A 21,642-nucleotide genomic window follows, 5' to 3' on the forward strand; every position below is an offset into this window, starting at 1 on the left:
GTTAAAAGTGAAATTGAATGTGCCGTGTACGTGAGGAGGATGGTAGTGTTTATTCAGAGTGACAGCTGTCCGAACACGTGCCGTATCTGCAAACATTAGCTGGTTGTCGTACGTCAGCTGATATATACTTACAAACACAAGTAAAGCGTGTCATAACGATTGTCACGTGATAAAGCGCGAGAGCCAATAGCATTCGCGACTACGTGGGTGGGGGTATGCTGACACAGTACTAGTAGAGTAACCTCCGGGAAGTAAAGCACGTACATATGTTACTCATGTGTTTCGTAACACGACGGGTATTCAAGGGAAATCTGAATAGATTACTTGACATTCACCTCATTGTGTCCTTCATAAAATAGGTTATGATGAACACTGTGCAGTTCAGTCAGGGACTCTAAAACGATAAAAATGCCAAATTTGGAAACCTATAATCTTAAAATATATCTAGAAGCTAACATTCTTCGGCTTTTGCGAAATTTAAGACTGGAAATGTTTCGGATTTTTGTAACATTTGGTTTTTCGTATCAACAGTATGGTCACTTAACCTAAAGCGTGCTCTCTCTCTCTCTCTCTCTCTCTCTCCCCCCCCCCTCTCCCTCCCTCCCCACCCACTCCCCCTCCCTCCTGTTCATCACGTGTGTGTGTGTGTGTGTGTGTGTGTGTGTGTGTGTGTGTGTGTGTTTTAATTCACCTGCAAAATTATTATAACAGATTACTGCACCGTCTTAAAACTGTCTCGCCAATCAATTGAGAATATTTTAAAGAGTAGCAAACAAAACTTCCACCCTTAAAGCCGACACGCATTGATAAGGGGCAAATAACTTAGATATACGAGTGAGTGGTTAGCATAGAAATAATTGTTACGATGTATACTATGTACAGCAAGTAACACTGATTTAACGATTTATAGGTGGATATGCACTTAATGTAGAAATGTCTTCTTCTCGTGCATTACATACTAGACATTACTCACATATTGATGCAATCTTCTATGTAAAGCTGAAAATGTTGCAGAGCAGTGTTATATACGTCAGGTATTTGATCTGATTTTTCACTGAAGGTTCTCACTGGTTTTCACATTTGCAATTGGATGACACATGCATTTAAATTTTCCGGCATATTCAGTCTGCGCGACTCGTTCGTCATTTGTTCGCTGCCCCTCCCTATTGCCTTTGACGGCACCCTGCCGCGGATTGATACGATGATGAGCTTTCCTTAATGTGTGTTCAAATTCTAATTTCATATGTTACTTGCAATTACTCGTTTCAGTTGAGTGGTTTTGAAATGTTATCTGTATCCAGCGTCTAAAGGTTTCGTTTTAGATTCACGCTAACAATGAAGTGATCCTTTTTCGGAACAGTAAGAGGAGGGACTAGTTTTACGGGCGTAGGGAGAAACCACCTTGCGCGCGCTGTGCTGTTGCCACTGCTTCGACAACAGACCGCTTGGTGGAGCGCTGTTCGCGTACCGTGGAACGTTTGCTTGTCGACCACAGCAGTTGCAGTCGTAGCCACCATCTTGCGTTCATACAGTGTGTGTAATCTCGTAACTGCAAGTGGGAACCGGTAACTCACTCGAGTGTAGATAGTGAAAGGTAGAGAGAATTTCCGTCGTGTCAATCGACGATCTCGTTTTCTTTGATCTTCGACTTTCGGGCGCGAATTTTCTTTCGGCAATATGACGACTAACGTTCAACAGGGCACGCTGTTAGATGTGCTCAAGAAAAAGATGCGGCAGACGAAAGAGGAGATGGAGAAATACAAAGATGAATGTGAGGAGTACCATAAAAGACTGCAAGTCGAAATCCGCCGCCGTGAAGAAGTGAGTAATCAAAACTCTAATATCAGTTGTATTACTGTGCCCATTGAGAAGTGTATTTTGGAATTTTGATTGAGGAATGCTGTCATTCTGACTTGTTCTCATTTTCTGTTGAGCTTTAGAGACACTAAGATAGCTCGTGTGGCCGTTCGTTGCGAAAACTGCTACTCGCTAAGGGGACATAACTTGACCTGTCTTCGACGAAGGCTATTCACCTTTTATCGATTCTTGAGGCAAAGGCTGTAAAGTGCGGTATAACGCAGAGGGCAAGGTTTCAGGGTTGTAGAATTGACAGTTGCTGGCCACATTTGAAGAATTGTGTACGGCCAACCGTACTGGATGTAATGGTACAAATGCGTAACTTTTTAATGTGGATAAAAAAATTTTCATTAAGAACAGTGAGAACAGTCCATCTTCGTGCTTCTCGTTGAAACTGTACTCCTTGTTGGAATGTACATTACTTTGAGTAGATACCTGTTATAAGGAACACAAATCGAACGTATTTCCGTTTAAGTACGTAGCAAGAAATCATTGCAAAGCGGAAAGTCATAAGTGAGAGACTCGGAGAGCAATTGTAAGACCTCTCAATCATTCTTTTGATCGGCCGCATTAGTTATTTTTTGACCGTCTGCTATGACCTCATTTCCCGCTACTGATAAGCGGCTGGGCGTACTGAACCACCTCGTCCTCACTTAAAATTAGTGAAGTTGAATTTCGGGCGGTTACTGCTAGTCTCAAAACACTCTTTACATTTGCGTTTTAGTGGGTTGATAGTCGATACTTAAGACTTGAATAGTCTTACTGGACAGACTCCATGGAGGAAGAGCCGCACCACATGGGCGCGGTCGCTACCACTCAATGCAAAGCGTGCCACTGCTTAAGATTCTAGTTCTACACGATCAGGATTCATGATGAGACGACTGTATCTGTAAAGTTAATGTGATTGCGTCCTGTTTCTTCGTTTTTTTTGTATTGCAGCGCAGGTTTATTTCAACCGTACGTTAAAGAACAAAATTTTGTTCACGTGTTCTGGGCAAAGTAACTTGTTTAAACCTGGTTCGTGAGTGATATCCAACGAAGGCGCTACCAAATTGTCAACAATTGTCAGCGCAGTCTTAGTATAAACAATCGCTAACAGTTCAGTCTCTTATGATGCACAGAAAATACGAAAGCAAAAATTCAAATGTCTAACAATCGATTTGGACAATTGCTCATAGGAGATACAAACCATTATCACGAGTAAGAAATTTGACGGCTGTAATATTTTATTCTTAGTTCAGATAAGAATGGTAATATATAACGATTATGTGAATGCAGGTTGGCGACAGTGAGCAGTCATGTGGCACACTGTACACGCTGTGTAGTAGTAATTATTTACATAATGCCATGCAAAATTCCAGTCGTAAATATTAATATACAACCCGTCTGCGCAACGACAATAGCATATAAACTTTGAAATGAGTACTTAAGAGCTTAAACTTATGTTGCCCGGTCTTAACTGGGCTTATTTGGCCGCATGCGATTTGTCGCGCATAATTTTGTTGTCGGATGTGCATACGACGTGATGAAATTTTGCTTTCTCAGTGCATCGGAAAATACGCTACACTTATGTGTACGCTTTCTAGGCGGCCAGATCAGTAAGCAAAATGTGTACGGTGCTTCAGTTATTAAAACAACGAATACACACGTGGAACACAGGCTTCTTATAATTTTTTTATAGGATGTAGATGGCTACCGATTTGCAGTCGTACTTGAGAGCAGTGTAAAATTTATCAAGTTGTGTGTCTCCCCCAACCCTCAGTTTGATTGCGCTCTGTGATGTTAAAAGAGCAAATTTGTGAAGTTAAGCCCGTGATGGTTAGCAAATTCACGCCAGTTTTATATCAGCAACAGTACAGTAATTCACGTGTTGCGCAGTGTCGTGGCCTCTTGGTTCTTAGCTTGACACACAGGAATTGGGTCGTATGTCATAAAAGGAAACGGAAGGAGACGGTGTTGCGGAATGCTGTGTCGCTTCGAAAACTGTCTACCGCAGCTATCAAGCACATTTGCTCACGGGGCTGACAGTGTTTAGAGATGGTTTCTGTTAATGAAGAAAGCTCGTGTCACAAGTGAGAGCCTAACTTACAGGCTTTTCAACTCTATACAGACATTTGAAGTGGACATATCAGATCAAGGGACCGTATATTCATTCTTGTACTTTTGGAGCTTCCTGAAGGTCTGGCTTTGGTGTGTGGGAGCGATCAGTGTGACGTTGACAGTTGCTGCCAGCAAAATTTTCTTATCAGAACTGTTGTCCCATTCATATACGACAGCAGCGAAATATTTCGGGGTTATCATTTTGAGGAAGATATTACTATGTTTTATCCCAATATTGTTTGATTGCTGGGCTTTCATAACAGATTATAGGAACAGGCAACGACGGTTACCAGTGTGTGGAAATTTTTACAGTTTTCTTGTTAGAGATATCATGCGTTGCCATTGAGAACAGGTTAACAGCGTAGATCTATCTTATCGGGCGACGTAGATGGATCATAGTGGTTGAGACACTGAGCATAGGGCTGCGTACCCTGCTCAACCATTATCTCTCTCACACACACACACACACGGTCCAGGAATTCCCTAAATCACTGTAGTAAATGCAGGAGTGGTTCCTGTTCAATAAACCGCTGCCTATTTTTATTCCAAACATGACGAGCCATAGTTTGGCCAGTTTTTAGTGGTATCAGCATAGACCAGAAATTTCCCTTCTACTTCCTGTTTAGACTTACGGCACGAAGTGTAGGTAACTAGTATTTACCGATTGAGTGTAATCATATTCGTTTGTTAGGAATAGACTTTCTGTAGTTAAGACGTAATTCCATCTTCACCTTTGGTTGTAAACCACAATTAGTTGTTAATAAAAGCTAGCTGAAATAAGAATTGAAATTGTTGCTTTCCGACGCTTGTAATCTTCCTATATCTTCTTTAAACAAGAAGACCGTTTAATTACAGCTGGTGACGCGGTGCTTTGACACTTTCGTTATAGCGTCACCACATGCGATCGATTGCAGACAGCTGAATTTTTCATTCATACCTTGTCATTACTGTGTGGAGATTTCAGAAATTATGTGGTTAACTTTTGGTAACAGGAATAGCCAAATTAGCCTTAATACAATGTGTATTGAAAAAGTGGAAATTTTTTGGGAATAGTGCGTGTAGTATAAATAAGTTTGTCAACGTATTTGCTTATGTGTAGTTAGTTTCGAGGCAGTGTTTTTAAGTCGGCAATGTTTGACTACCACTTCATAACAGATCGTTGGAAGGGGGGGGGGTTAATTATGTACGGCAGAACTTAAAAATTTCAATGTGTAGAGTGCCGTAACGAACCTTACCAGGTCACTGAGCAGGCGAAAGAGCACAAATTTCTTGCTCTCCACGCTCACCTGACGTAAATCATTGACACCTTTTCAGATTTACCCAACACCTACCGATTTTTGAAGCACGTCTTCCTGCGTCAGTTAGTACACACGACGCCTGGTATATGCCAAATGTTTGGAACTTGATGAAATTTTGTATTCATGTATGACACTTTACATATGAGATGTGGTGTGTGCCATTCGTAAAACGCAGTGATTGGTGGGTGCACGAAACATTTGATTTAAATGGCATACTATGCGTCAGCGTAAATCTTTGTGCTACGTTTGACAGTTTTCTTATGTTCTTCTTGGGAGTGTGGGGGGGGGGGGGGGGGGAGGTTAGAGTACTATTTCATGGTTTCGATGTGCCCTGCATTCTCCAGAGTACTCTTTCGCCAGTTCTGGGAAACGTGCGGAGCCAAGTGGCTCCAAGAAGTGAGCCAGCTGTAAGCTATGTAGCTAGCTGCCAGCCCTATGGAGTGGTGTACCGTTCGCTCGCGTTAGCAACGCCTCTTCTCGTGGCCTGCGGTTGCGTCACAGACCCGCCCAGCTCTGCTCGCTTATTTGCTCAGAGCTTAGCTGGGAGGCGCGTAAGGAACACATGCGATGGTCGTTCTCAGTGCATGGTATCTTCAGAACTTAGTGTTGGTGGCCAACGTGATTAGCGATTCTGTTTCACTTACTGTTGTAATATCTCGCGACAATATTATTTAAACTAAATGGTTTATTGCCAGCTTACTGGGAAACTGCTGTTTCTCTGAGATTAGGTTATGGCACAACACCGTTGCCCTCTTACAGTTAAGCCCTGCTCCGCAGTGGGGTGCAATATCACAGGAACTATCACTTGTCCAGCAAACGACCATGGAAGCCTTCCGGTGATTTCCCATACATCCCCACCCTCCATCCTGTTCCTAGGTATCTAGGCAAGTTTTCCGCCTGTGGATGTGTTTTTTACATTTGCTGTTGTATACCAGTGTGGGTTGAAATTGTTCCACTATCTTTACTAAAACCACCCCTATATATTATTTATAGTTTTTCAGGACTCTTACCATTGTCTATCAGTCTCGAATACTAATATTCGTTTCCATCTAGTTTTGTCACCTCCCCTTAACTATCTCAACCCCTACAGGCGCTTTTGATATCAGAACTCAAATCACACAACATAGCAAGACAAAACCATAGATACGACACAAATATCGGTTGTTTCTGATTATTGTGACAATTTACTCCCATCGGTACTCACCCCACTTCTGGTTCTCCTCCCCACGCATTTTTTCCACATTGCAAGTCTCATTTGTACCAGTTTTGATTACATACGTCAATGGCGGCTTACGCGAAATTTTGCCACTATGCTACAATGTGGTGGTCTATATCCTTTTTAGTTACAAACATAGTAATCATAACCAAATTGAATACAATCATTTTCAATTTATAAAATGGACTGTTTAAATATAATTAAATTTCTAACTTGTTGGTGACAGCAGGATTTGAAGCCGCGCCAACTAATTACTAGTCAGTTCAGCGAACCACTCACGCACGGAACAGTTTCATTAATTGCTCCTCAAAATCCCTCATACACTATGCTACGTTATACTGTTTCAAAGACGAATAATTGACCTGTTGGTGTGAGCAACGTAGCACTCATACACTCGTAGTGTTGGAAGGGATGACTTCACATCGGAGCCTCCAAAGTCGAAACAGACAGCTGCGTGCCATCTGAGTTGATCATAGTGTGGCTGTACATTTTCTGCACTTGATAGTGGTTTCAAGCTATCGGGGACAAAGCCCTACAAAATATGTTTCGGTCTTTTATTTGGATACTAGAACGTTTTCTAAAAGGCGTAGTTTGAGCCATTTCGGCTCGCATTCGAAGAGAGGCAAAATTTTAATGCGGTATTCAACGTATCCTGTAGCACATTAGCTCATGTCAGGCCGCCACTGTAAGTAATGTGGGGAGAGGAGGGGGGGGGATATTACGTCAGATATTGGAAACTAGTTGTCATTGTGGAAGTATGTTTGGAAGTGCTTACGCGAACGATCCTCTGATCAGCCTTCAGTACCTTAGAACCAGTTGGGTTAGTGATCGTGGTGTTAACTATTCAACTATCCATTGCAACGTGTGGCACTGACGTGATTGAACCTCTGTGAGAGACCATTTGTGACTCGAGCCCTGCAGCTTTAATAGCTAGTGCTCGAGAAACTTAACATTCCATTCCATTGTAAACATATTTAGGGTGTTGCGTTGTACGTGGTTGTATTACACGTTTGTAGGCGAAGTAGCAGTAGATACCTGTAAGAGAGAGGATTCTTTTCGCAGAGAGACATTTCCTCTTGTTTCTGTATGCAGTTACAGTTTCAAGAACGAAAGCAAAGATCAGCAGTAAACCATTTATAATGAAAATTGCTACCCCCCCTCTCTCTCTCTCTCTCTCTCTCTCTCTCTCTCTCTCTCTCTCTCTCTCTCTCCCTCCCTCCCCCTCCCCCTCCCCTCCCCCATCCCCTGTCCACCCCTCCTCGCCCCTCCCCTTCTCCTGTCACCTCTTTCTTCACGTAAGTCTATGAAGAAAGACTGATTCTCAGTTTTCGCACATTTCCTGTGTTACATGCATGTGAGGAATGTTATTTTCCTGTATTGTATCCATGTCACATGTATAATTTTGAGCAGAACTTCTACCAAATTTGTGGTTGACAAGGAACTGCAAGGCTTAGGACTTAACAATACCAGCTCCATGCATTAAAAAGGTCTATAAGAAGAGATTATTTTCTGTCTGTTTTCTTTAAGAAACTTTGCAGAACATTATGATATGATGGGAAGCATTCAGAAATCAGTTATGTATATTTTGCTACAACCTGGCCTAGGCTGCTCCACTTTCGTCGAGTGCATTTTGATTGCTGCGGTTGCTTTTTATCAAGTAAATTGTAAATGATTTTTCGCTTTTGTACGCATAACTCACATACCTCTAGAATCTCTGAACCACTGATGGAGTAAAGTATGTGTTATGCATGTTCTTGTTGTTAAATTCTGAGACTGGTTTGATGCAGTTCTCCATAGTGCTCTATTGTGTCCAAGCATCATCATCTCAGAGTAACTACTGCAACCTAGATCTTTCTGAATCTGCTTAGTGTATTCACTCTTGGTCTCCCTCTATGATTTTTATTCCCCCCCCCCCCCCCCCACACACACACACACACACGCGCACTCTTCCCTCCAATTCTAAATTGGTTATGCCTTAATGCCTCAGAACTGTCCTACCATCTGATCCCTTCTTCTGGTCAAGTTGTGCCAAAAATTAATCTTCTCCCCAATTCTATTCAGTAGCTCCTTATTAGTTATGTGATCCACCCATCTAATCTTAAACGTTCTTCTATAACACCGCATTCTGAAAGCTTCTAATCTCTTCTTGTCTAAACTAGTTATTTGCCACATTCACTTCCATACATAGTTACACTTCATACAAATACTCTCAGAAGAAACTTCCTCACACTTAAATCTATATTTGATGTTAACAAATTTCTCTTCTTCAGAAACACTTTCCTTGCCATTGCCAGTCTACATTTTATATCCTCTCTACTTCGACCATCATCAGTTATTTTGCTCCTCAAATAGAAAAACTCCTTTACTACTTTTAAGTGTCTCATTTCCTAATCTAATTCCCTCAGCATCACCCGACTTAATTCGACTACATTCCATTAACCTCGTTTTGCTTTTGTTGTTCATCTTATACCCTCCTTTCAAGACACTGTCCATTCCGTTCAACTGCTCTTCCAAGTCCTTTGCTGTCTGACAGAATTACGTCATTGGCAAACCTCAGATTTTTTATTTCTTCTCCGTGGATTTTAATTCCTGGTCGAAATTTTTCTTTTGTTTCCTTTGTTTGCTCAATATACAGATTGAATAACATCAGGGATAGGCTACAACCCTGTCTCAAAACCATCTCAACCACTGCTTCCTTTTTGTGCCCCTCGATTCTTATAACTGCCATCTGATTTCTGTACAAATTGTAAATAGTCTTTCGATCCCTGTATTTTACACCTGCCACCTTCAGAATTTGAAAGAGTATTTCAGTCAACATTGTGAAAAGATTTCTCTAAGTCTACAAATGCTGGAAACATAGATTTGCCTTTCCTTAATCTACCTTCTAAGACAAGTCGTAGGGTCAGTATTTCCTCACGTGTTCCAAAATTTCTACAGAATCCAAACTGATCTTCCCCAAGGTCAGCTTTCACCAGCTTTCCCATTCGTCTGTAAAGAATTGGTGTTAGTATTTTGCAGCTGTGACTTACTAAACTCATAGTTCGGTAATTTTCTTGTAGTCTGAGTGAATTTCGCATGTCTTGTACATCTTTCTCACCAAATGCTAGAGTTTTGTCATGGCTGGCTCTGCCAAGGCTATCAATAGTTGTAATGGAATCGGATTCTTCATGCATTTTTCATATCTTCCATTTCATCATCTACCTCATCTTTCATTTCCAAAATGTTGGCCTCAAGTACATCGCCCTTTTATAGACCCTCTGTATACTCCTTCCACCTCTCTGCTGCTTTCCATTCTTTGCTTAGTACTGGTTTTCCATCTGAGCTCTTGATATTCATACAGGTGGTTCTTTTTTCTCCAAAGGTCCCTTTAATTTCCCAGTAACAGTATCTGTCTATATCCCTAATGATATATGAATCTACATCCTAATATTTATCTTCCATCCATCCATGCTTAGCCATTTTGCACTTTCTGTCGATCTCATTTTTGAGGTAGTTGTGTCCCTTTTCGCTTGCTTCATTTACTGCATCAGTTTACTTCAGTATATTATCTGTTTCTACTAGCCCTCATCGTTTTACATACTTGATGCCCTCACTATTTCATGTCTCAAAGCTACCCATTCTTCTTCTACTGTATTTCTTTCCCCCATTCTTGTCAATTGTTCCCTAATGCTCCTTGAAACTTCCTTAAATTCCCACCTTTTTGCAGTTTTTTTCATTTTTGATCAACGGTTCATAACCAATAGATTGTGGTCAGTCCACATCTGCCCCTGGAAATGTCTTAAAATTTAAAACCTGGTTCCTAAATCTGTCTTAACATTATATAATTATGTGAAACCTTCCAGTGTCTCCAGGCCTGTTCCACATAATACAGTCTTCTGTCTCTTTCATTCCTTACCCCATTCCATATTCACCTACTACTTTTCCCTCTTGCTTTTCCTACTATCGAATTCCAGTCCCCCACAACTATCAAATTTTTGTCTCCCTTCATTATCTGAATATCATTTTGTATTGCATCATACATTTCTTCAATCTCTTCATCTGCAGAGCTAGTTGGCATATAAACTTGTACTACTGTGGTAGGCATGGGCTTCATGTCTATCTCGGCTACAATAATGCGTTCGCTATGCTGTTCATAGTAGCTTACCTGCACTCCTATTTTTTTTATTCATTATTAAACCTTCTCCCGCATTGGCACTGTTTGATTTTGTATTTATAACCCTGTCTCCCCTGACCAGAAGTCTTGTTCATCCTGTCACCGAGCTTCACTAATTCCCACTATATCTAACTTTAACGTATCCATTTCCCTTTTTAAATTTTCTAATGTACCTGCCCATTTAAGCGATCTGACATTCAACACTCCGATCCGTAGAATGCCAGTCTTGTTTCTCGTGACGATGACATCCTCCTGAGTAGTCCTCTCTCCGGAATATTTTACCCAAGTGGATGCCATCATCATTGAGGGATACATTAGAGCTGCATGCCCTCGGGAAAAATTACGGCTGTAGTTTCCATTTGCTTTCATCCGTTCACAGTGCCAGCACAAGAAGGCCGTTTCGGTTGATGTTACAAGGCCAGATCAGTGAGTCATCCAGACTGTTATCCCCTAAAACTACTGAAAAGGCTGCTGCCCCTCTTCAGGAACCACATATTTGTCTGGCCTCTGAACAGGTAGTCCTCCATTGTGGTTCCACCTAAGACACGGCTATCTTTATCGCTGAGACACGCAAGCCTCCACACCAATGGGCAAGGTCCATGGTTCATGGGAGCTTATGCATGTAAGTGGCAAAGAAAGGAGTGCAAGTTACAGGAAATAACCGTAACCAACACTAGTACAAACGTAACTTAAAATCTGGAAAAGCACCTGGGGAGAAGTAAAGCACTCTCTGCACCGCGGTGCAGGGGGGGGGGGGGCTACAAATGCAGACGACAAAAGGTTATATTGAAGAGAAAAATGTATTATGCAAATTGAAGATGGGCGAAATCACGAAACGTGCTTTGGTGTAAATAAAACTGTATACAAAGTAGCTACTTGCTGTAGTTCTGAGGGTAATTTATTACCCACCCACATAGCGTCTCTCTCTCTCTCTCTCTCTCTCTCTCTCTCTCTCTCTCCCTCTCCCTCTCTCCCTCTCCCCCCCCCCCCCCCCTCCCCATCAATCTTCTGATTAGTTTGATGCGTCCTCCACGAATTCCTGTCCTTTGCCACCATTTTCATCTCTGGGTAGCAATTGCAACCTACGCCCTCAATTGTTCGTTGGATATATATTCCAATCTCCATCTTCCTGCACTGTTTTTACCCTCTACAGCTCCCTCTAGTACCACTGAAATCATTCCCGAATGTATTAATAGATGTCCGAACATTCTGTCCCTTCTTGTCTCCTCGCCGAATCTACGGAGAACCACCTCATTCCTTACCTTATCAGTCTACCTAATTTTCAATATGAGAATATAGCAGCTACAGAGCTACACTACCATTATAATGGATAAATTTGTCCTATTAGGGGTTCATTCTCGATCAGTAGTGTGTTGGTGCTCTACAGACGCCTGCGCAAGGTTAAATATTTGTATGGGGTCCCGCCGATTGTGAGGAGAAGAGTGCCCTCAGACGAACGCGGTTCCCTGTTAGTATGCGCGCGCCTTGCGGTTCGCATCGTTCCCGCGCTTCGTGGCACCTGTTCGTGCCGGCCCCCGGCTAGCGGCCTGCGGAAGCGCCGGCGCTGGGAGTCACTGGACAGGTGGAGGTGGCAGCGGCCGCTTCAGTCGGTCCGTTCCGTTCGGTTCCCACGGGCGACCCCGCCCTGCGGCACAAAACAGTCAGCGACCTCCGCCCCCGCGCTTTGTGCTCGCACAATGCTCGGCCGGCCACAGCGGGGCGCGCACGCACAAACGCAGGCCGGAAGCGCCCACGCACGTATGCCCAGCCTCTTACAACGGTCCGGTCCTGCCGACGCGCTTTCGTCAACTGCCGGAAGCGACCAGTCTTTGTCTCCAGAGATAAACCGCGTACTGCCAAACCAACATGCGTCTCTAACGCTCACAGCCCTCGCGTGATGACGCAAAGTTGAACATCCCCGCCACATCTCACATGAATATATTGCAAAGGATAAACATCTAATAAATGTCCAGCTGTTTGCTGCCACTTATTCGCGATTACCATACTAGAGAATCTAATGTCTCTTGTTAGATTTCCCGTTAGTCCCAAGGTCTTTGTCACTCATTACTTACACATGTGCCGTTTTAATGTGAAAAGTTTAGTTATAGGATATTAAGTTTTCCGTTTTGTACACTTCACAAAACGAAAAAGAAGCATCTTAATACTACAGCATCAACGAGTCAAGAGTTGGCATAGGTAAAATCAAATACTAGGATGTAACACTTCGTAGCCAAATGAAACGATCACGGAGGATCAATCGTAGGTGAAGCAGGTGGCAGATTTCGGTTTATTGATAGAATACTAGGGAAATGCAGACGATCTACAAAGATTTCTTACAAATCACTCGAGGAATATTCTAGGGTGGCTCGCACGAGTGTGGGACGCGTATCAGATAAGACTAACGGGGAATACTAAATTTATACAGGTAACAGCATTACGAATGGTTCCAGGTTGTCCATGAATAAGTTGCTCGCTTATTATGGAGTGTGCGGGTTGATCTCGTTATTTTGTGATTTTGTGTGTGTGTGTGTGTGTGTGTGTGTGTGTGTGTGTGTGTGTACGAGAGAGAGAGAGAGAGAGAGAGAGAATATGTCCTTTCAGATTATCAGTGAACTCGACGAGGGGTATTTGGTTAGGGAGGAAATGTACCCCAGAACTTTGAGACTAATGACACTGTAGTCGGAAGAGCGTGTACCATGTCTCATTCGCCCAACTAGAATGTCTGCAATATTCTTTAGAGAAGATTGTCTGCGATCTCTAATGACTTCCATCCACGTAGTGTGTTGCTTCTTCTTAGAAGTCTGCATATTGCGGTATGTAACGGAGAGCATTTCTGAGACTATATTTTCCCCCTTTCTTGTTCCATTCACGAATGGCACCTGGGAGAAATGATTGTCGGTAAAGCGCCACGCGACATCAAACATCTTAAGTTTTCTCGCCGCAATTATTTCACAAGAGGTATGTGGGAGAAAGTAATAGGTTGCACGTTTCTTCTAGGAACGTATAAGTGCTCGAAATTAGGTACTTAGCCTGCCCAGATTTATCATTGGATCACCATGGGACTAGTTCTTTTCCCTAAATTCAGGCGAATGCAGAAAGAAAAAGGCGAGGCCGATAACTAGCACTATCCTAAAACTAACCCAGTGATATTCGCTGGACGACTGGAAAGCCAATGAAATTTTTGATCTCTTTCACCACATACCTGACAGTAATGGGCAGTTGTCGCGTCTCGAGCGTACCGCACCGTAAACACAGCCTAGAGAAAAATACTCTGAGCTACTGTAGGTCTCATGGGCCGACTCAATCCTAAATCTTGCACTGGTTGTTCTGCATTATTCCAAGTGATACACACATTCTGCACTTCACAGTAATGCGTAAATCATCTCTGTTGCAACCTTGATGTTGAAGTTTCTCCCAGTGCGTCCATTTTTTGATGAATGTACCCAGATTTCTTTGTTGCTAAGTCATTCAAAACCTTAATTTGGAGGCTTTATTTCTGTTGTTTGTCCTTAAACTTCGACAGTCTTCGGATACTAACTTGGGTCTGTGGTGACAGTTTTTGGTACACTGGGAGGGATGGATGGATTTGTGTAGGAAACAATATTGCACTGGCACTTCTCCGACGAGCAAATCACCAGCAATACACTTTTAGAGCGATGTTAAACGGGAGAGTCCTACGAATGAAACCCCGGTAGGAATTAAGAGTGTCGTTCATTGATGGTAATCACTGGAACCAGTTTTGTACTGTAGGAATTGTCTCGGTCTGTGTACTTCGTAATACGGGTTGATCTCGTTATTATTATTAATATTTTGGGAGGGAGGGAGGGGAAAATTGAGATTTTAGTAATGAGGATGTGTCCTAGATACGCAGTAGTCACTTCTCCACGTGAGCGAGAATTAAAAGCTTGTATGGGGGATGGAAGCAACTTCTTAGTCGCTTCTGATACGGCTATTTAAGGAAAAAATATACTTAGCAGCGGACACAGACGATGACGCTGCCCTTTCCACGAAGGCAGATGATTGATAACAGCTTGCCTTCCTGCGCTGGTCGGTGTTAGTCATGGGATGTTTGCGTTATCGTCTGGCAAGCCACTATGACTTGAATGTTCTACGAGTATGTAAAGATGGTTGCTCGCTACTGACTCCTGACTTACCGGTTACAGATGCGCCCTACAAGGAAAGGAGCGCGACTAAAATGCTAATTGTCGTCGTACATAGTCTGCATGTCACGCAGCGCCATTTATTCTGACCCTTACCGTAAAGGGAACCTGTGAAAAATTCAGACATACTACCGTAATTTGCTGCAGACCTCTCTGTTGAGTCGTAAATAGCAGAAGGGGACCGTAAACAGTACGGTGTAGATTTTACTCAAGAAATCTCTAGTCACTAGAGGAAATGAACGTTGTTTTTTCAATAATTAGAAAGGATACTCTCTATTAAAACACTCTCATCTCTTGGAACATTCACAGTAACTCGAAATAATGATAGATATTACAAGAGTTGTAGGAAAACTTTAACTAAGAAAAGCGGAATAATATGTAATCTGACGCATTTGCTGTTCAAAAAGAGGGGTGGGCAGCGGCGTGACTAAGGCGTATAACATGAAATGGATGATTCAGTATTTTATCAGTCATCTGGTGATCTGCTTTCCTTAGTTACAGGAAAAAGATTGACTGGTTCATCCACATGCTAGCAATATTTCTAAACTGAGTCGCTATTTGTAGCCAGTGTTGTTGGGGGTGATTGTTCTTATTGCTCGCCTTACATGCCAGTATTTTACTTTAGAATGGCAGTTATCGTGCAGTAAGGAATTACTCGTTCCTAGGATGGTTTTCACGTAAAGGCAGTTTTATTTGCAACTTATTATCTAGCGAGGACTCATACGCGAGACATATGTTTATAGAAAAGTGACGAAGTGCATTCAAATAGAATTTCTTACTGGTATACTAGCTGAAAGAAATAAGATTTTTCAAATATGAGCTAGAAAAGAAAGGAATGTGAAACAGCCTCCTACGAACCACAAATTTCTATTGAATAATTTCAACGCAGGCTCGTTTTCGTTAAAGACAAGTCAAAAAGTCTCTTCTTTCAGGTTTTTTACGAAGACTGAAGTGAATTATCCAGGCTGATTGCATTAACTTGGCAGATTGGTTAATTGGATTTTCTATAACGACGGCGTTTCGGAAATCAACATAATCTTTCTACTATTTCCAGGGCAAATGTTGGAATTATCTCGTGATATCTTAGAAATGAGATGATTCTAATAGCACTTAATTGTCCAGTTTTCGAATTTACAGCTAATTTTTGTTTCCTGATTCCCAAAATTCGCTATTATTGAGTAGATAAAAGATATTTCCCTTTTCATGTCGAGTTAGGAATCCAGCATTAACTAACCAAAGCTTTTGGCGCTCCTCAACTTTTAAATTATCACTGTATTTATTCAACAATCAATGGAGAATCGCCTGTGTAAATCTGAATACCCTTGTTTGAGTACTGGGAAGTGCAAGCCAGTGTACTATAATTATAGTAGATAACTTTCGGACGTCCCAAGTTGGGTATTTAGGTTTTATAGGATTCGGAAAGTTATTTGTCCTTCCTGTCATCCAGTTTCTGGTTTTATGTAAGAGCTAGAGCTTTCGTAGACTTTCCACGTGTTTAATTCTGAACGCTGGCCTGTAATGATGATAGTCTAGATTCTGCGGGAACTAGGAGGAAAGACAGCAAACATATTACGTACGCAAATGCGCATTGTGAAGACACAAACTGCGTCTGGCGCCGAGGCTACGGTGTAAGGGGACACTTTTCGTTCATTTACCGAGGCTGCGGCAAGTTGTGTGTGTGATATCTATAAGATGACGTCACGCCGTCTTGCATGGCAGCGGTGGAGAATCTTATCTCCAGCGGCTGATTACAGCGGCAATTAACTCTTCGCTGGCTGTTCGGCAAGTAGTGGTCGTCGCCGTTACCTCCGTACGTTTCGCGGTGGCAAAGACGGAGCCAGCTTACGAGCGCATTTGTTTCTCGTGGCTTTAGAAGGTTCTTCTCAAGAAATGTCACTTAAATCTAATCCATTTACAATTGCTCTTACCGCGGGTTGGAATTGCCATTGTGTTATGCTCGCACCTCTTCCGTGGTGGACACACACAAATCGTTACTTCTGTGGTGAGACGTTACTCGACGGTATGTCGTTTGATGGCTTCCCAGAAGACACAAAGGGTGAACTTTTTACCAGGGTTTCACGGATAAAACTTTTGTTGAACGTGGGGCATACCGGAATGAATTTACTCTGCAGCACAGTATGCACTGTTATGAAACTTTCTGCAAGATTAAAGCGGTTTGCCGGAACCGGGCTCTAACCCGGAATGTTGCCATTAGCTGACATGCTCCACCTACTGAGATAGCCAGGTGCGACTATTAGCTGTGAGGACTGGTCACGAGCCGTGCCTAAATACCTCAGTCGGTAGACCATTGCCTCTCCTGCACAGCGTTCAAATTTTCCATAATATTTCGTAGTAGATTCAGTTTGTCAAGCATACATGCGTGAAGCATAAAATTTGTTCAAGACTACGGAGAACATAGTATACAGTGTTAATCCTTGATGGTTATCAACTTCTGGTGTGATGAGGAAGGGTAAAGGTATAAAATTTGAGGTAAGGGAACCTGATGCGGGAACGACAGTCGAAAGCTATAAGCGAAAATCATTGTGATACCTCTGTTAGTGGAATGAATCTACTGGTACTGTTGCTAAGGTTGTGGGGTAGGTAACCTTCAGAGGTATGGAATAAAAAAAAAGGGCCTAGTTGGTAACCATTGGCTTTTAAATGCATGACAATAACCAAAAGCCCTTGTTAGTCTTAGATACTGTGAAACACCTCTTCTACTACAGGATCTTTGGTTTCCATATTTTTTGGAGGAAGTAGTATATACCAAAAGAAATAAATGTCTAATACATACGGGCTATAAAATGCAAACCTAAGAGCTATGGGTGCTTCATCAGTAGAAATGTTTCACAGTATCGAAGAGGACAAGTGCTAATAGCTCTTAAGGTATGCATTTTGGAGTCCACGTTTACTATACTTTTGTTTCGATCAGAAAGTTACCTACTCTACAGTCGTAGCAACAACGATACTGGTAATATGTATTCCACTGTCAGGTATCAGAATGATTTTCAACTTCGTCGTTTAAGAGCAAAGTTCCTTTACCTCAAATATACATTTATACTTGCCCGCATCTCGTGGTCGTGCGGTAGCGTTCTCGCTTCCCACGCCCGGGTTCCCGGGTTCGATTCCCGGCGGGGTCAGGGATTTTCTCTGCCTCGTGATGGCTGGGTTTTGTGTGCTGTCCTTAGGTTAGTTAGGTTTAAGTAGTTCTAAGTTCTAGGGGACTGATGACCATAGCTGTTAAGGCCCATAGTGCTCAGAGCCATTTACATTTACCCCTATCTACCAACCTTGAAAGTTTGAATCACCATGTATATTTTGGCTAAATCACAGAAGGCAAAAGCCTTCAGGATGCAGATTGCCATATGTATTTGAGCCTGTAAGAATTTTCATTGACGTATGTGCCTTCCGCCATGTTATTACTATCTAAACAGGTATGGTTTAAAATCCTTGTGGCCCCTGGAAGAATCTCAGGATACAGAATAGTGGCATGAGCGAGATGGGCGGCAACGTAATTATTACCCCCAGGTAACAGGCGTTCTGTATGATGATATTGTGCCGCCCTGTCGGATGTAGAAAGTTACAAATGTAGTGCCCATGTCTTCAAAACAGAATGCTATATTTCATTGGTTTATCTTGCTATGAAACTGTGCAAGTCAGTATTTTATATGACATACATCAGAACTGTTGTTAATGGTGCCAACCCTTTGGGGACGTAATGTGATTGCTAAACTCGACTGTTCCGTTTGATACGATCTGCCCCAATGTTCTGTCGTAAAAAGCAGAACGCACGGACGCGTGCAGGGAGGAGATACCGCGCATCCACGTAGCACCGGTAGACTTGGTCTACGCTTGTATCGTAGACTGTATTAGCCGAGCACAGGCTGCGAGAGTACGTAAACTGGTCTCTTCTCCACGTTTGAAGCACTAGTCGAGGGAGTTTGTACTGGCTGGTGGACTGTGTCAGTGGCCGGAGCTCCAGACTGCCAAGCGGCGCCGGATGGCCACTGCGGCGCAGACAGTGAAGGCTGCCCGGCGCGCCGAATCGATATGACACACTTTCACTGCGCCCGTCTGTCTGCCGCCGGCGCGAGAACTGAGGCGGCCCCCGCACATCTGTTGCATTCGGCGCTCGGCTACACTAATCGGGCATAGATGTTGCCCAGCTGGTAGCTCGCAAACCCAGTGGCGCCTGGGTAAAAAGTTGCCTACACACTTTAATTGCAGGCTTGACAAGCGTGTCTCCCAAACCTCAGCATGGACAACGTAACTCTGCGCGAGCATGTGGACTATTGAGGCTGCTTCGATGCCTCGTTACACGTTCCTTTTGACGTCCAAGAAGAATTGAAAGTTACATGCAGAAAACCGTTCTGATACCTGACGATGGATTACACGTTAACACATACTGCCGCAAATTGCAACCCATTGCTACCTGCTTCTGCTGGTTGAACATAGGCAAAGGCAAGACTCGTCCATGCGTGACAGGGCATCTCATGATACACGACTGCTGCCGATAGAATCGAAGGCGCTCATTCACGCTAGTGCCTTCAAACGGGGAAGACAGTCCAGACCTGTGCAGTTTACAGCTTCCTCGCCGCGAGAACAAAATGATTTCGAGGTGGTGGTGAATATTGCAACGCGATTCAATTGGCCGATATGAACTAAAATGCCTTTCTGACATCGGACGTAAAGATTATCACAACAGGAGCATATATAATACCGCATTAACGGAAATATGCTGTAAAGAGTGTATTCCGTAAGAAAGTTGGAGGAAATGAAAACTTTGTGTGTACAGTAGTGTCCAGAAAGATCCTTCCAAAGAGGTGCTGGCAATGAGAATACTTAGGTACCGAAAGTAAGGTATTCTGGACATATGGTTGCTAGATACAGCAATACTCGTGTGCAGAATGCCATAGCATTTAAAGACGGTGGTCGCACACGAAGAAAGAACTGCTGCTACCCCATCAGCACTCAAAAATGGTTCAAATGGCTCTGAGCACTATGGGACTTGACTTCTGAGGTCATCAGTCCCCTAGAACTTAAAACTACTTAAACGTAACCAACCTAAGGACATCACACAAATCCATGCCAGAGGCAGGATTCAAACCTGCGACCGTAGCGGTCGCGCGTTTCCAGACTGTAGAGCTTAGAACCGCTCGGCCACACGGGCCAGCCTTCCAGCACTCAATGCTATGATAGCTTCTTCTGTGTGCATGAAATACTGCCGCTTTGCGGCGTGTCGAACCACATGGGGTTTCGCACGGTTCGATTTAGAGTGCTCCTCAAGCAATGTTTAAATTGCACCAAAGCTTCATCCATTTTCAATCATGCAAGCTTGTGGACATGATTGTGATTGCCAACAATGTACCAGATTGTACAAGCGAATGTCAGTTACGTGGAAATTTTCGTAACAACACTGTCGGGCGATATGAAGCAGACAAAGTTGTTGGAAAGCTTTATTGGCCAAGACGGCAGCCAGTCTTGTTTCAGGAGTATTAATCAAAAGAATCTCGGTAAGACGAAGAGGGCTGTCGTATACATCCAAACAATAGAAATCAATTATTGACACAATCACGAAAAGCATGCCTGTATCAAAATATAAACTGTTCCACAATCAGTTACTGGAGGAAAGAGGAAAATTTACGGTATTTATTAATACGAGTTTGGGAGACAGGTAGTGCGTCAGCACTCGCCTATTGCAGGCTCGTGGATGTGTTTTAGGTCTTCAAAGCCCTAACAGGTCCTGAGAAACAGCTACGTTGCCGGTCAATCTTTCGTGTGGTGTTATAGCTTCTCTAACGATTGTAATCTGTTTTTAAATCGAAGATCTAAAGTGATAAGACGTTCAACCTTAATTTACAGAATGTTTTAAAATGCAAAGAAAGTCAAATTACAGTGGAAAAACATTCATTGGCGGACAATGAAGTGTCACTATTCAGTGTAGTTCCCACCAGTATTTCGTAACTGCCCCAATGACTGACTCTCTCATGCTAGAAGTGAAGAATTCTTGACCTTAATGTCTGAGTCACTCGTGTACAGCTTGTTTGGCTAAGTTGTCTTTCGACCTTGGAACGCGTAAACACTCGTTTAGCATACCAAACAGCTGAAAATCGATCGGCACATAGTCGGGACGTTGGGTGCGCCAACGCCTCCCAACCTAAATTTTCGACCATGCCACCCATTTTCTGAGAAGTATGAGGACGGTCGTTGTATATGCAACAACCACAAGCTTGGTTTTTCTCCACATAACAGGTTTCACTTTTTCGGAAGGATTTTTGCTTGCAGAAGAGCTACGGCAAAACTTGGCTTTGAGAATTCAAGGTTACTGTTTGTATCTCTGTATAACCAGGTCCTTGGGATTCTAATTTATCTCCATTCTAGACTGTCATTTCGATTCAGGTTTTGAGTAGTTTCGTTCTATGTGGTTGCTGCTATTTAGGGTCCTGAAAACATCTTGAGTGGCTTGGGGTTAAGATGTGACCTTAAGAGAACAACATTATTATTGGAAGAAATGTTGGAGGAACTCTGTTTTCTGTGGATCTTTGCCACGTCAACCGTATGATTCATTACCGTCGGATGTGCGTGCTTGCGTTAGTGACTAAGACTTCGTGCGTGCTGGAGTTCAGAAGCAGCGCTGAGAATAACTCAGAATTGCGCCCGGGGGGGATGCAGGCGAATGGTAAACGGTAATCGCGTTGTGAAGAAAACGCGTTCCCTGAGACCTTTCGCTAAGTCATGACTTGGGAACGTGATTCAGACCAGTCGTTTGATGTGCGTTGCAAGCCCTTCATGCATGAATAGGTCTGCGCACGCCGGTGTAATTTTTTCCGTAATGGCGGACTGGATAGTTGATTTTGA

At 42.9% G+C, this 21,642-nt stretch overlaps 1 protein-coding gene across 17 annotated transcripts in view; it reads left to right on the top strand.

The window, feature by feature from the left end:
• The window catches only part of LOC126198733 (tropomyosin), a 176,120-nt gene that overhangs the window by 103,194 nt on the left and 51,284 nt on the right, over window positions 1-21,642 (top strand). The window contains exon 1 of one of the 17 annotated variants that reach the window (XM_049935270.1): window positions 1,444-1,821. The exons of 13 other annotated variants lie outside the window; for them this stretch is intronic. In XM_049935270.1, the coding sequence (XP_049791227.1) occupies window positions 1,678-1,821 (144 nt within the window). In that variant the 5' untranslated portion in view covers window positions 1,444-1,677. Of the gene's footprint in view, window positions 1-1,443; window positions 1,822-21,642 lie in introns of those variants that run through there. 3 more of the 17 variants (XM_049935269.1, XM_049935268.1, XM_049935271.1) reach the window with 3 other exon arrangements.

The sequence above is a fragment of the Schistocerca nitens genome, chromosome 8 (genome assembly GCF_023898315.1).
Source record: "Schistocerca nitens isolate TAMUIC-IGC-003100 chromosome 8, iqSchNite1.1, whole genome shotgun sequence".
Classification (NCBI taxonomy): Eukaryota; Metazoa; Arthropoda; class Insecta; order Orthoptera; family Acrididae; genus Schistocerca; species Schistocerca nitens.